General features: G+C 53.7%; 1 protein-coding gene across 2 annotated transcripts; it reads left to right on the top strand.

Moving 5' to 3' along the window:
* The first annotated feature begins 2,843 nt into the window (after positions 1–2,843).
* On the top strand, positions 2,844–13,608 carry SPATA2 (spermatogenesis associated 2). Of its 2 annotated transcripts, none has more exons than XM_043883070.1 (3): positions 2,844–3,014; positions 8,960–9,392; positions 10,241–13,608. In XM_043883070.1, exons 2-3 carry the CDS (start codon positions 9,072–9,074, stop codon positions 11,465–11,467), a joined length of 1,548 nt encoding a protein of 515 aa, XP_043739005.1. In that variant the 5' UTR covers positions 2,844–3,014; positions 8,960–9,071; the 3' UTR covers positions 11,468–13,608. The 2 variants fall into 2 exon arrangements, with proteins under 2 accessions (XP_043739005.1, XP_043739006.1); XM_043883071.1 differs by lacking the exon at positions 2,844–3,014 and adding an exon at positions 3,027–3,427.
* The last annotated feature ends 2,502 nt before the right edge of the window (positions 13,609–16,110 follow it).

Raw genomic sequence — 16,110 nt, 5'->3', positions numbered from 1 at the left:
GAAATGTTCCTGCGATTACACGTCACCAAGCAGAGAAATCTCAGGCCTCCAGCCCTGTTTTCAAGATGAGAAATATGTCTCCCTTCAGAGATTTTGGTATTTTTCTGCTACAGAATGTAACACCAAGAATCAGTGACCAGGGTTTCCTACCAGGAAAGCTTCTTAAAACTTTTGTTTTCTTTTTGGCTGTCCCCAAACCACAGAGCTGGAAGGACTTGTTAACAGCCTCATGCACTCTTGTAATGGTTTCCAAAGTACAGTTTTGAGTTGTTGCAAAGGCAGAGTTTGGGTGGGACAGTTTTTCTCAGCTGGAATTCCTGTAAACACCGTCACCTTAGGAGTGATTAAGACAGGAGCTTAAATATGAGCTGGTAACAGCAGAAGTACACAAAGATCTAAAGCGATGCTCAGATAGCAACAGATAAATACAGTAATTGCTACTCTTTGAATACCAGGTTGTTGGTTCTCCAAATCCTCTCCAGGCACCATCTCACTGACTCCTGAGACAAGACCCACTGACTTTAGCCGGGGACACCAAGGCCTAGAGAGAGAATCTTGCACTCAAGCAACACCTGTTGGACAGCTCCTGATCAGACACATGCAGAGCTCATGGGAAACACATATATTATGAAAGACAGGGGGCTTCTCTGGCAATCCAGTGGCTAAGACCCTGCACTTCCAATGTAGGGGGCAAGGGTTCTATCCCTGGTTGGGGAACTAAGATCCCATGCGGCACACGTCATGGCCAAAAATGTTTTTTAAAACTTTTTTTTAAATTATGGAAGATGATGTTGTGGGGTGGGAAACCAGGGGAAGGTGGGTCTTTGCCTGCAGAAATCAGAGAAAACTTCAGAAAGGATATGAGGACTCAGTTGGGGCTGGAAGTCAAGAAAACAAGGAAGGGAAGAAAAGAAAGGAAGAACATTCATACCCAGTGAACGGCATATACAGGCACAGAGGCCACAGTGGTAGAAGAATATGGTAGGTACAGAGAGCCAAGACCATGTTGGAGAAAGAGAACTTGGCATGTTGTGCGCCCCGAGTCTTCAATAAATATCTGCGGTGAGTTAGAGAGATAGAATGAGTGGTTCAGTGGTAAACGTGTTCAACAAAGTCTTGAGTACGTGCTGAGCACTTTGCAAGCACTAAGGGTTGAGTGAGTGATGAACCACCAAAGCAAAATTCACAGTTAACATGGTATGTGTGTGTATAAGCTAAGTAGCTTCAGTTGTCTCACTCCTTGCCACTCTATGGGTTGTAGCCCACCAGGCTCCTCCGTCCATGGGATTCTCCAGGAAAGAATACTGAGTGGATGCCATTTCCTCTTCCAAGGGATCTTCCTGACATAGGGATCAAATCTGAGTCTCCTAAGTCTCACTGCACTGGTAGATGGGTTCTTTACTCTGGGAAAACCATCAACGTGATGGGTGGAAAACAAATCCATGAAGTGAAGTGTGACAAGCCACCAGAATTGATGCCAGTGTAGTCTACATGTAGGTGTCTGGCAAAGTGACAAACCAAGGAGACAGTATTTGCCTTGGCATTCCTCAATGCTGCTTTCCATTCAGGGAAGTTGAGGGCTGAGAAAAGTCAGTTCCTTTGACTTACCCAGATTTTATTTTATATTTTATTATTTATTTATTTTTTGGCCATGCCATGCAGCTTGCAGGATCTTAAGTTTCTAACCAGGGATTGAACGCAGTCCCTCAGCAGTGAAAGCATGGAGACCTAAACACTGGACCATCAGGGAATTACCAACTTAATCAGATTGTTAAAACAGTGTATTTAGATTATTACACTAATGCAACTACTGTGGTGTTGGAGAAGACTCTTGAGAGTCCCTTGGACTGGCAAGGAGATCCAACCAGTCCATCCTAAAGGAAACCAGACCCGAATATTCAGTGGAAGGACTGATGCTGAAGCTGAAGCTGCAATACTTTGGCCACCTGATGCGAAGAACTGACTCACTGGAAAAGCCCCTGATGCTGGGAAAGATTGAAGGTGGGAGAAGGAGACGACAGAGGATGAGATGGTTAGATGACATCACCGACTCAATGGACATGATTTGGGGGAAACTCCCGGGAGTTGGTGAAGGACAGGGAGGCCTGGCGTGCTGCAGTCCATGGGGTCGCAAAGAGTCGGACACGACTGAGCAACTGAACCGAACTGAATGCAACTACTTTAATAACTTTAGTAAGTGACTTCCATACTCACTTGAATCCCAGGAGGCGATATATTATTATTGCATTTATAGGTGAAAAAGCTGAGGCTCAGAGAAGTTAACTAGTCCAAGGTTATGTTGCTAGTAAGTGGTAAAGGCAAAACTGGAACCCTCGGTTTTAGACACAGCCTGTAACATTGCCAGTCTCCTCAAGGCTGGATTCAGTCTCACATGACACTGGGCATCTCATTTGCTTTTTTTAAGCCTTGGTATTTCCACCTGTAAAATGGGGGTGAGGGATCCAACTGTCAGCTTCTACTCAAGCGCGGTCAGGAGCTCAGCTCGCAGATCGCATGGATAATGGGGAAGACCGGGAGCTGGAGGCCGCGAATCTCTCCATCTGAGTTCATAGCTCCAAGCTACCACCTCCGGGCTCCAGCCAGGTTCCCATGACAACCCGGCGAGCCGCCATCCTGGGACCGACGGCGTGCGTCACTTCCGGCCCGTTTATTTCCGGGTCCCAGCCCCAGACCCGCGGCGGCGGGCCTTTAGGCCCCGAAGCGGGACGCCGCCGCTTCTCTGCTCACCCTTCTGCCTCAGGTTTCTTCTCCGCCTCCGGCGAGCGTCGGCCTCTTCCCGGCCCAGCGCGCAGCCGCGGCCCGGCCTCCCTTTGGGCCCGCCTCCAACGTCACTTCCGGACTGAGTGCTTCCGGGTCGCCGCGGCCCCAGGGTACTGGTCTCGGTCTCCCGCAGCCGGCCGGAGCTCCGAGCGCCCAGCCGGGCCCGGCTCCGGCGGCGGCCGCGGCTGCTTTCTGCTCACCTCGGCCGGGGCGTCCTCGGCGGCGGTGCCGGGGTAAGGACGGTTCGGCCGCGGGCGGAAACGGCGTCTGGGGCTTCCCTGGGCGGAGGGGGCGCCCGATTCGGCGGGGCTCGACCGGCCCGGGAACGAGGTCCCTTCGCAGCCGGCGAGGGGGCGATGGGCGGGCCCGCCTTTCCGGCCCTCCGGGGGCCTGGCTGCTCCTCAGGATCCCCGCTCCCCCGAGGGCTGCCTCGCAGCCTCTTGGGGACCGGCGGTGGGAGGCTCGGGGCAGCTCAAGAGGAGCACCCCATGTTCGGCGACTGTCGCGGCAACAAGACACCCCGATTCCAGCCGCAGGCAGTTATCGCGCAGTTGGTCCTCAGCCCAGGCTCCGGTGGCAGACCGGGGTTTGAACTCACTATGTGACCTTGGACAAGTCACTCCATCGTCTGAGTCTCAGTTGGCTGGTTAGTTCAATGGGGAGTGAAACTGTCTGCTCGGGGCCGGTATGGGGATGAAGGGAGATGCATACGAAGCACAGCCTCTGGCATACAGCAGGCGTCCAATAAATGATGCGTGCGTGCTCAGTCGCTTCAGTCGTGTCCGACTCTTTGCGACCCCACAAGACTGTAGCCCCGCCACGCTCCTCTGTCCATAGGATTTTCCAGGCAAGGATACAGGAGTGGGTTGCCATGCCCTCCTCCAGTGGATCTTCCCAGCTCAGGGATGGAACCCGGGTCTCCTGCCTTGCAGGTAGATGCTTTACCCTCTGAGGCACCAGGGAAGCACCCCCGCCAATAAATGACAGCTGCTCTCCATTCGGCAGCAGTCCCTGGGGAGGGCCCGAGATTGGGACTAGGGTGTTTTTCACAACTGATGTGCCCCTTGGAGGCTGTAGGAATTACCAGATTGGGAATAGCAGTCTCCAGCTTCTGTGTGATGCAGGGAGGGGAGCCTGCTTGCTCCAGAGCCCCTCTGCCAGCGGCAGCTGCCACTGGGGAAGCCCAATTTCAGCATTGGCTGAGGCTATTTTCAGAGGTCGGAAGCCATCTCTCTGGGATGGGGTTGGGGTGTGGGGACCCTCTGGTCTTTTCACTGCCAGTGGAAGGTTGCCTAGGATGTGTCTCAGGGGCCTGGGGATGAGTGCCAAGGAGTGGGGTGCGGAGGTGGAGGGGGTTGATGGGCACTCCCCTTGCTGCTGTTTGGAGGCCCAGGGAACTCTTGAGCGGCCTGAAGCTACACCAGGGATCTGTAAACCTGTGGACTGGGGCAGTGCCGGGCCCAAAATAGCTTCTGCCTGTGCAGGGAGGAGGCAGCCTTCAGATGCTGCTTGGGGAATGTTTCTGCTTGAATGGGCCAGCTGAGGTAAAGCCAAGCTCATGCTTTGCTATCCAGAATCATTTCAGTTCCGTTCAGTGAGGTTTTAAACAGATCCAGCTTTCCTCTGAGATGTTTAAAAAATAATTAGAATGCCACCACCCCCCGCTCCCGACTCCAATCTCTCTCTCTTCATTGCTTTGCTTTTCAAAGGGGGACCCAGATTGTGGGTGCAGGAAGGTGCTGACCAGGTCTCTTGGCTCTGGACACCCGCCTGATTCAGTTAGGGATGTTCATGGTACCATGCTTTTTTTTTTTTTTATCCTTCTGCCAGCCTGGCATGTCTTGGCATTCCAGTCCTTGGGTTGCTTGGAGAAATTAACGGCTTCTGTCACTGCGCTGTCTTGGTATCCTGTAACCACGCTGTTTTTGCAGAGAGCGTGTTTTTTGTTGTTCTTGCAGAGTGCTAGGAATAAATTGCTGGCTCTGTGCTCAGAAGAGACACCAGCTATGACCAGCTACAATGCAGCCTGTATTCTCAGAAAATAAATTCAGGAGGGATGATGTCAGCTGCTTTACCACTGGCCAGGCGCTGGTCAGCCTCCCCTCTCAGCCCTCGAGCTTACGTCACAGAGAGATCTGTGCTCTTCCAGTCCCGCTCCGTGTGAGAAGATGGGAGTCTTGCTGTGACCAAAATTTTTAGAACTCAGCTCCACGGGCCCTGCCATAGGGCGTCTGCCTTAGTGGAGCCCTTCTGAGAAGAGCTGTCCTGCAGCCAAACGGCTGTGCCTGAAAGCAGCGCGGCTCAGAGCTTGAGTCAGGGTTTTGGCATCAGACCCGGGTTCAGGTCCCCGAGCCCCTTCTCCCTATCCTCGTGGCTTAGGGCGAGCGACTTGGCCCCTCTGCACACGCACGCCGAGTCGCTCAGTTGTGTCAGATTCTTTGCGAGCCCATGGCCTGTGTCCCGCCAGGCTCCTCTGGCCGTGGGATTCTCCAGGCAAGGACACTGGAGGGGGTTGCCATTCCCTCCTCCAGTTGGCCCCTCTGAGCCTCAGTTTTTTCTTGTTTAGCCTTGGGGTTGTCGAGTGGATTTCGCTGATTTTCACGGGGCACTTAGCAGAGGGCCCTTCAGTGCTAATCCCTTGGTGAATGGTCCTTATGGTAACCACAGATGAGGGAGGTAAAGGAGGAAGACCCCAGGCCACGGGGCCGGCCGCCCCAGGTTCACATTCCAGCTCTGACCTCTTCAGGCTCTGTTGAGCAGGTGGTTTAATGGCAGAGCCTTGCTTTCTTTCCTCATAGAACTGTGAGGACTAAACTGGATGATGCAGTTAAAGTGGAAAGTCCGAGGCCTAGCACACAGTAGGACCACGATAATTGTTCCTTTCCTTCTTGCCTTTCCTCAAGGATCTTGTAGCATTTTCTTTCACCTGTTTCCTCACCAGTGAGGCTGGTTCGAGATTCCCCTTAGATATGTTTCCCGCCCTTCACTTTAGGACTTTGAATACCAACCGGGCTGTTTGCAGCCCTTTTGCTTGTTTATTTGCCAGCCACAAACAAGGGTGGGGGCTGTGGTGTGGTTCCAGCACTGAGCAGACGCTGAGCTGAGCTTGAGGGTGGCTGACTCTGTTTAGAAAAAAATAAAAAGTCAGTCTCTATTGGCTCAAGCCTGACTTCTTTGGAGAAAAATCACAGCAGTGTTTAGGAGGCTTGATGTTGCTCTGTCTAAATTGTTCTCAGATGTACTAAAAAACAGTCCCTGGGGCCAGAGGCCGGATGGAAGCTTCTTTTGGATAACCAAAAAAATGGTAAATGCATATGTTTTTTTTTTTCTTTTTTTTTTAGCAAGGACAGTGATGTCTTCTCTCAGGTTGCAATGCAGTTTTATTTTTAAAGCGAACACACATACTTTGATACTGAGCGGTAAGCCCGTTCAGTTAGAATTCAGGGCAGAGCTCTGTCTTCTCAAACGCTGTGCCCTCCTGTCCCCTGCTTACGCCGTGTCCCCTCGACTGCACCAGCCTGGGGCCTGGCACCAGGGAGGCCTGCATATTGCTGAGCTCAGGAATCATGGGGTGGCGGGAGGAACATAGCTTTCCAGTCGTCAGGCAGGCTCAGAACCTGGGGTCCGCCTTTTCCTAACCGTGAGCTTACATGACCCCGTAGCAGGTCGTGTCATGGAGCCTTGGTTTCTTCCCGCTCCTGCTGACCTTCCAGAATTCTGGGGAGAGCTAAATGAGAAGCAGGAGCATCGTGAATGCTGACGTGCTTTGCATCGTGCATTTTGCCCGTTTTATCAAATACCTACTGTGTGCCAGGTGCTGCGTTAGGCATCACGGTGAACAAAACAGGCATCGTCCTTGCCTTTGCAGGGTTGACTGCTTACTGGATATTATTGAGGAGAAGATAGTAAATGAATAAAGTTGAAAATTTTCCAAAGTTTTTTTTTTGGCCGCACCCAGTGACATGCAGAACGTACTCCACCAGGGATCGAACCCACACCCCCTGCAGTGGAACTGTGGAGTCTTAACCACCAAACTGCCCAGAATGCCCAAAGTTGATGATTTCAGCTGGTGATTACCTGAGGATAATGGGATGACGAGGGCCAGGCAGGTGTGATTTAGTGAGCTGGGGTGGTCAGGGAGTGCCTTGGAGGAGTGATGGTTGGTTTGAGACCTGAATGATGAGAGTGAGCCCACGACAGGAGGAACTAGAGGAAGAACATGCAGAGGAACAACATGTGCAAAGGTCCTGAGATCAGAATGGACTTGATGTGTTTGAGGAGCAGGCAGAAGGGTCTGTGTGGGTGGACCTTAAAGGGAAGGGATGGCTGTTCTGAGGACCACAGAGACCTTGGGCAGGAGGTCCCTCACCATCTCCCACAGCCAGCAGGACCCCACCACACACACACACACACACACACACGCTCTGACAGCAGCAGGTTTTTATGAAGCGTGTGCCCTGCCCTGGCACTGTGACCTTTTCTGAGTCACTCGGTCACAATCTCTGCACCCACAGAGCTTGTGGGCAGGAAAGGCAGGACAGGTGAGCGTGAAAGCGTATGTCCACCCCAGTGGGAGATTTTTGGCTCGCTCTGATCCCGCCTCCTGAGGACGCTTGGCAGGCGTTGCCCCTGCCGGCACTGGGCACGCCTGCTTGTGTACCTGTGGGCCTGCTGTGAGCGGGCGTTCTGGAGAGCGCGCTTTTCCTTCCCTTTCCGTGGCTGTACTGGGGCTTCGCTGCAGCACGCGGGCTCTTTGTGGCGGTGCACAGGCTTCCCTGGTTACCCCGAGGTGTCTGGGGTCGCAGTTCCCTGACCAGGGATGGAACCCTCACCCCTGGCATCAGAGGGCAGGTTCTTTACCACTGGACCACCGGGGAAGTCCCTGAAGAGCTTTCTCTACTGACTGCAGAGAATCCTTCTACCAGCTCTGGACTGTAAGAATTATTAACCCCCTTTTTCAGATGAGAAAACTGAGTTGAGTACTTGGCCCAAGTAACCTGGAGAAGTAGATCCAGGGTTCACACCCAGGCAGTCCAGCTTTGAAATCTGTCTGTAACCCCTGTGGGCTGTGTTGCCTCCCCTGGCCCTGGCAGTATCCCTCGATGAATACAGGTTTGCTGCAGCATTGTAGAGCCAAGAATATTGATGGATCTGTGCCTGTTCTACTAACAAGTGGCCAGGGAGACAGCAAGAGTGTGTGAATCCTGTGCGTCCAGCCTAGAAGGTTCTGTCCTCTCCCAAGAGAGAACCGTAAAAAACAAAGGTGGGGTGGGATTCCCTCGAGGTCCAGTGGTTAGGACTTCCAATTTAGGGAGCGCGGGTTCAATCCCTCGTTGGGGAACTAATATCCCAGGAGCCACAGGGCACCACCAAAACCCCTGCCCCACAGAAAAACAAAGGCAGATCAAGGGACTCTCCAAGAGTCAGCAGCCAAAGTAGCCTTTTTTTTTTTTTAATGATTACAGATGTGATCGTGTTCTGTCCCCCTTGCTTTGAACCCCTCAGGGACTTCATGGGGCTCTTTGAAAGAAACGTCTGACTCACTGCGACCCGGGGACTGGGATCCTGCTGGTGTGGGCAGCCCCTGTGCTGTGACCCTCCTCCTCTCTCTGCGTCAGCCTCACTAGCCTTCCTGCTGTTCGCGTGCAGGCTTCCTCCTGGCCTCAGGAAAGTGGGGTGTGACGGTGAAGGGCATGGGCCTTGTAGCAGCCGGCCTGGGTGCTCACCTCAGCCCTGTAACTCTGGGCGCGTTCCTTAGTGTCTCAGTTTTCCCATTTGTAAAATGGCGATAACAATACCACCTACCTCCTAGGGCTGCTGAAGACAGGATGAGTTAGGATGTGTGGGCACCTGGCATGTAGTAAGCACTCACGGTGTTAGTCCGGGACCTCCCTCCTTGCCAACACCTCACCCTCTGGGTCTAACCCTCACTTTCTCAGGGGCTTTTTAACCCTCCCCCACCCCTATGAAACCAGGTTCAATGCCCCGATCATATTTTCCAGCAGAGTCAAGGACCTTGTCTGTCCTATTCCCACTGCAGTGTGGCACGCCTGTCCGCTGAGTGTGTTGGAGCCCTGGTGTAGCTCAGGCCAGCTCTGCTTCTGGCCTGGCCTCGGCGGCCACTGATGGGACGTGGACCATTTCAAGGAATGACGTGCTTCTCGTCTTCCCCTTCCAGAGCGTTCTGCGAGTCCAGGCAGGCAGCATGTCAACACGTCTGGCAATGTTCCTGCCTCTAACCCAGAAGCCATGAAGGAGATAAGGTAGCCCCCGTCCCTGGATCGGATTGGATGGGGAAGCCCAGTTCAATGGATGCAAAATACAAGGATGACTTGTTCCGGAAGTACGTGCAGTTCCATGAGGGCCAAGGGGACGCCACCCCCGGCAGTGATGAGTCCCTGCGGGCGGCAGCCTCCGCCCTGCTCAGCCTGCACAAGGCGGACCCCTTCTATCGATTCCGGCTGATCCAGTTCTATGAGGTGGTGGAGAGCTCCCTGCGCTCGCTCCGCTCCTCCAGCCTGCGGGCCCTGCGCTGCGCCTTCGGCGTGCTGGAGACGGTGGGCGTCAACCTCTTCCTCTGCCCCTGGAAGAAGGAGTTCAGAAGCATCAAGGTGAGGTCTGGGGACGGGCCCTGCACGCTGCTCTCCCCTCTTGCGCCTTCCTGTCCATCTTGGGAAGAGGGTTTGTGCCCGTGTAATCTCCTCCTTCCTCTGCTTGGGCCCTCCCGGCTTCCCCACTGCCTCTGAGATGAGGGCCAGAATTGCCCACCTGACCTCCCCGCCTAGTGCCTTCTCTTCACTGGTTCCCCAACCCTGGCAGCTCACATCTGAAACCATGCGGTTGGAAAGGTGGGCAGCACCCAGTTACTCAGGGCGTTGGCGCCCGGGGCAGGAGCTGGAATTTATCCTAAGGGGGCTGGGATCCGGTTTCTACAGGAGAAGACTCCTCCCGGCAGTTGTATGGGAGGTGGACCGCAGGGAGACCTTTAGGAGGCTGCCGTGATCGAGGGAGAGAAGGATGCGGGGGGAGGAGGAACTGGAGACGAGAGTTCTGAATCATTCCAAAGGCGGTGATGGCTCAGGAGACTTTCCCCCGGTTCAGGCTACGTCTCACCGAAATACCAGAAAGGTGTTCTATCCTTGCTCCTGGGGGTTTCTGCCTCTGACCCGATTCCCTTTCTGCATTGGTGTTTGCCCTGCACCTTCCCAAGGAGCAGGGCCCCTGCACCCCTTGTGGAAGGCCAGTGGCTTTGCTCCCTGCCCCGCGGGGTCATTTCCCTCAGACCCCTGCGCTGAGCTGTTGGGGAGCAGTAGCCTCCACCTGCCGCCCTGAGATGGCCCTGATCCCCGCTCCCCACGTGCTCATGTGCAGACTGTGTGGGCCTCGCCCGGGTACAGTCTCTGCGGTGTGTCTGGGAGAGAAGAACCCACCTCTGCTCCTCTGCCCTTCCCTACCCTAGACCTACACGGGCCCCTTCGTGTACTACGTCAAGTCGACGTTACTGGAGGAGGACATCCGAGCCATCCTGAGCTACATGGGCTACGTGCCCGAGCTGGGGACCGCCTACAGGCTCAAAGAGCTGGTCGAGTCGCTGCAAGTGAAGATGGTCTCCTTCGAACTCTTTCTGGCCAAGGTGGAGTGTGAGCAGATGCTGGAGATCCACTCGCAGGTCAAGGACAAGGGCTACACAGAGCTGGACGTGGTGAGTGAGCGCCGGGGCAGCGCGGAGGACGCGCGGGGGTGCGCGGAGGCTCTGCGGCGGCGCGCCGAGGCCCGCGAGCCGCTGTCGGCCTCCATGGCGCGCATGGTGCTGCAGAAGTCGGCCAGCGAGCGGGCGGCCAAGGACTATTACAAGCCCCGCGTGACCAAGCCCTCGCGGTCGGTGGACACCTACGACAGCTACTGGGAGAGCCGGAAGCCTCCCCTGAAGACCTCGCTGAGCCTGCGGAAGGAGCCGGCGGCCGCCGAGCCTGGAGATGAGCTCAAGGACGAGATCGTCCGCCCGCCCCCGTCGCTCTTGACCGTGGCCAGCTCCCCGCACGGCGGCGCCGACGACCTGCCGGCCCCCGCGCCCAGCAATGGGCTCGGCCTGCTGCGCAGCCCCTATCTGCCCGGCTCGGACGACGTGGATCTGTACACGGACGCGGAGCCCCGGGCCGCCTACCGGAGGCAGGACGCCCTGCGGCCCGACGTCTGGCTGCTGAGAAGCGACGCCCACGCCGGCTACCACAAGCGCTCGCCCCCCGCCAAAGAGTCCGCCCTCTCCAAGTGCCAGAACTGCGGCCTGGCCTGCAGCACCGCCCTCTGCCAGCGCTGTGACAGCCTGCTGGCCTGCTCCCCGGCCGCCAAGCCCAGCGCCTTCCCCGGCAAGGCCTCCGGCCACGACAGCCTGGCCCATGGGGCCGCCCTGCGGGAGAAGTACGCGGGCCAGACTCAGGGCCTCGAGCGGCCGCCGCACCTCCACTCCAAGTCCAAGCCGCCCGCCGCCGCCACCTCCCGCTGTGGCTTCTGCAACCGCCCGGGGGCCACCAACACCTGCACCCAGTGTTCCAAAGTCTCCTGCGACGCCTGCCTCAGCGCCTACCATTACGACCCCTGCTGCAAAAAGAGCGAGCTGCACAAGTTCATGCCCAACAACCAGCTGAACTACAAGTCCACCCAGTTCTCCCATCTCGTGTACAGATAGACGCCGCCCCGCGCCTCCTGCTCCAAGGGCTACGCCTCCGACCTTTCTGGTGTCCCGGGGAAGCAGCGCTAAGGCCTAGATCTCAGAAGCAGGGCCCAGCCCTTGGCCACGCGGGTATTGGGGGCTCCTGGGGCCGGCCACCCCACGTGGGAGTTCCCTTACCGATTCAGATTATTTCAGCTGATGGCTGCTCTGTTGTCTGTCAGGAGGGAGGGTGGCGCTTCCATTGGGATTCATTTTTGCTAATCTCTCCACTCCCTGTTCCATTTTTGGGGGGGTTTTGTTTCTTCAAGATAGTTTCTATCTCTGGGACTCTTGCCGACCACTCACTCCCACGGCGAAGCCAACTTGGATTGGGAAGGGCCCCCTGGGTCGCTTCCAGATGCCCACCTGGAGCGGTGAGCTAGAGGCCTGTTGGCTTGTGAAATGAGCCCTCCTGCCACACCGGGCCTCCTCCAGTGGCTCATCCCTCCGCCGCCGTCCCCAGACACCGGGACCCCCGCTGGCATCCCCCACCTGCCTTCCCTGCCTTTATGCGTCAATGGTGACCCGAGCCCAGGATTCACTGAATGTCATGCTGTTGCCTGCAAAGCTCAGCGCAGCCGTGGGGTCTGTGAACTTGGCCCTCCGCTCTGCAGTGTGGACCTTCCACCACGGCACTGACCCCCTCCACCCACTTCTGTTGTTTGCACATCCTTTTCTTTCCGTACTGTACATAGATATTTTTGAGATTTATTTTTAAATAAATATTCAACTTGCCGTGTGTTTCAAAGTGGTGAAAACATTACCGATGTAGCTATTTATAAAGATGCCCCAGGTTCTTTAGTCTTCCAGGGGAGGGGCTCATGCCCTTCCACCTTGCCTCCCCTCGCCGCAGCCCGAAGGTCAAGTGGAGCGTGCGGGCGTGGAGGAGGAACAGAGATGATGTCCCCTGGGCTCGTGGAGAGCCGCTGTCTTCCCTGCAACCAATGTCAACACCTACCTCCAGTGCGCACCTCGGGGGGCTCGTCCGGGCTGAGAGGTCTCTGCACCCGCAGACTGACCACCTGGTGACAAGTCGGGAACCTCACGCTGTGGACCTCCAGCCTGGTCTTCGCTGCTTGCTGAGACCTTGCGCTGCAGTCTCCTCGAGTCTCAGTTCAGAAGGAAGAGGGTTTGGGATCCCCACCACCCCTCCACCTCAGTCCTCTCCTCTTCACCTGTTTCCGGGACTCTAACCTACAGCAACCCTTTTGCACTAGAAGTGGGCAGGAGTCGGCGTGCGCCCAGCAGACAGGCGTCTCCTGAGATTCTTAGCCGAGCCTCAGCGCTTCGAAACCCGAAGGCCCCTTAAACTCCTTATGTGAATTAACTGACCCCGGATTATCCTTTTGGGTTTCAGAGCAGGAGCGGGGCAAGAATCTGAAAATAGAACCGCTTCCGTGTGAACTAACAATATATTTTAGCCATAAGTGTTGGTGATGTACAGAATGTTATGGGAATTGACATGCAGTGGGTTTTCTGATGGGAGGAGGTATTCAGCTCCTGAGCACATTTCCATCTGGCTGAATCCTGAGGCCACTGTGAATTTGCTGATGTTCTTCCAACTCAGTTGAGAGATTTTAAGGTTTTCAAAATCTTCTATGGCTCTTTTTTTATATATATATCTAGTAGATCACTTGTAGATATTCCATGTGTATATAAAGCTGAGTTTCAACCAACTATTACTAAGGCCCTCCCCCTTGGGGGCACCCATCTGTGATGTTCTTCTTCCTTTTCACATTTCAGACGTGTCAATGCCTGTCCCAGTCCTGACTTTTCCAGTTTTCCATTTTCAGACAGCTCTAGTACTACACTAACTCTTAACCAACCGTGATGCCACGTAACTTACACAGCAGACAGAAGGAGGAATAACCCACTTGTTCTGGAAGAGAAAGTCCAGTGTGGGTTATCGTCACGGAAACACTGTGTTCGTGGGTTGGAATAGGAAATGCTGTGACCGTGCTCCTCCGCAGTGTGTATCTTAATTGTATGAGGTTGCTGTGATTGAGATAAATAGATGCTAATTTAAAAATGCAGATGTTTTGCATTTGATTTCTACCAAGAGTTGAAATGTTGAGAGATGCTTTAAAAAATAATAATAAAGTGTCTTCCATTGTTAATGAAGTGTTTGGGGTTTTATGTCTCTCCTCTCTGCCGCTCCGAAGTTTGGGTTGCTTGGGGTTTTTTGGTTTTTTTTTTTGCTGTTTTTATTTTTTGTTCAAGGCATGTTTTGTTCTTTAGTGACAGGACTCACATTTTCTCCTCCATGAAACTCACAAATGGTAACACGCAGCATCTGAGTGCTTGTTCTGTGAGACAGACTTTAAAAAAAGAAAAGATGTGTGTGTTTCCTCCAGCTGCTCCAGGCCTCCCGCTGCGCGGCCTTCTCTAGTGGGGGCGGCCCGGGACTGCTCTGCAGTGGCAGGGCGCTGGCCACTCTTCTTGCCGAGCGCAGGCTCTCGGCGCCCACGCTTCCACGGTTGTGGTGGGTTGGCTCAGCTTTTGCAGCACAGGAGCTGAGTTGTCTCCTGGCATGTGGGATCTTCCTGGACCAGGGATTGAACCCGTGTCCCCTGCGTTGGCAGGTGGATTCTCTACCACTAAGCCACCAGGGAAGCCAAGCCAGGCATTTTATACGCTGAGACTTTTGAGATCTCATGTAACAGTCTCAATCCTTCCAGAAGACAACCTAAATCCCATCTTACAGATGGGGAAACCAAGGTGTGCAGAGTTCAGCCTTGCTCCCTAGGAGTGGGACTGTAGACTCCAGGAGAAATGATTATTAGTGGTGACAGACAGGAGTTAAATAACAGTGAAGAGTGTTGTGTTTAAAAAAAAAAAAACAATCCCATTAAAAATTTTTTTGATTCCTTTAAACTCTTCAAGGAGGATCCTGGTCAGTGTAATGCTAGCTTCTCTCTAAGAAAGAGAAAGCGGGGCCAAGAATCTTTAGCAGAATCTTGGGTCTTCAGTGCCCCTCTATTCAGGGCAGACCATACTACTTCCCCATTATAGCAACGATAGGAGATTACTTTAAAAGTCAATTTAAGGTTTTTTTTTAAAATGAAGTTTCCAGAAACTGATATAACATGGCAAATCAACTAAACTTCAATGAAAATAATAAATAAATAAATAAATAATGAAGGTTGGCTTAACGTACGTGGCAAAGATCTTCAGGGCAGTGTAAGAGCAGCTGTGGTCTGGGGACGTCCTGTCTCGATGCCCTGGTGGGGTGTCTGTGCCACCACGCTGCCCACTCTGGGGGCTTGGCCCCCACAAGGCTGCTCAGCTGTCCAGGAAGAGACTGAACAATTCTCTCCATCTTTCTCACTGGCTGAACAAATATCCAGGCCTTGGGCCAGACGAAGGCCCAGGTGCTGGGTTTGATTTCAGCAACAGCATAGGAAATGGCACTGCCGTCCTGGCTTCCTGGAGATGAACACCCAGCCTGGGAGAGCTAAGGAAGCCAGACACTCGCTCCTGATGCTCCTGTATCTATCTAAGGGGAGCAGAGACGCTGAGCAGATTGCTTGATTTGCATATGTAAATGACGAGCATATTTAAGCATCACCAGGCCCACCAGCTGTACAGATTACCACGAGCCTTGCTGCCAGCTCTGAGCACCGACCTGTGGGACCCCACACGCTCAGAGGGATGGAGCCGTGGCTGACATCGCCAACTGCACTCTGATGGTTGCTCACCCGCCTGCCCTTGTGATGAAAGCCCAGAGGTTTAGACATCTGGCCAGCAGGATAAAGACTGCCTTTCCCAGCCTCTCCTGCAGCTGAGCGTGGTCATATGGTTAGTTCTGGTCTGTAGGATGGAAAAATGCTGTGACTTCTAAGACTTGTCCTTCAAAGAAAGAAGCTTGTGCTTCGCACCCTGACTGTGCTGGCTGGGATGGAGCAGCTCTGTGAGACTCTGAGGCAAAGGCCAAGGCAAGGGGGGCATGGCGAGCGGCTGGAATGATGCTTAGGAAGCCACCATCTTAACCGGCCTGCCCCACCTATCTTCAGATTTTATATGCAAGAAATAAACTACTCTCTTGCTTAAACCCACTTTTTTTTTTTCCATTTGCTCATTTTAGAAAACTTGATTTACAAAGAAAGCCAGACTAGAGTAATGATGCCACATGTACATTGAACCCAGGGCTTCAGTCGTTGAATGGTTAACAACTTCCGGCCAACCTGATTTTTTCTGTACCTGTCCATCCACTTCCCCGACTCCTAAATTCCTTGGAAGCAAATTCCAGACATCTGTTTCATTTATGAACATTTCAGTTCGCATGTCTAAAAGACAAGGACTTTTAATACCCTGACCATATTTAAATTTTTATAACAATTCCTTAATTAAGCAACAAATATCAAGTCAGTGTTCCCAGGTCTAGTTGTCTCCTAACTGCATACTTGAAAACCTGCTTGCCCTGGGGTCCCAATAAGGTCTCGCACTCCAGTGGATAGATCTTTAAATCACCTTTATCCTAAAGGCTGTCCCCTTGGAGGGACACTTCTCGTTCTTTTTTTTTTAATTCCTCTTGGAATGTATTTGTTGAAGAGACCGGATTGTTTGTCCTTTAGAGTTTGCCAGAATCTAAATTCTGCTGATGGCAGCCTCTGCTGCTG

This window comes from Cervus elaphus, chromosome 23, assembly GCF_910594005.1.
Source record: "Cervus elaphus chromosome 23, mCerEla1.1, whole genome shotgun sequence".
In the NCBI taxonomy this organism is placed as follows: Eukaryota; Metazoa; Chordata; class Mammalia; order Artiodactyla; family Cervidae; genus Cervus; species Cervus elaphus.
Note: the sequence above shows the minus strand (reverse complement) of the source record. Positions and strands in the feature narration are given on the sequence as shown.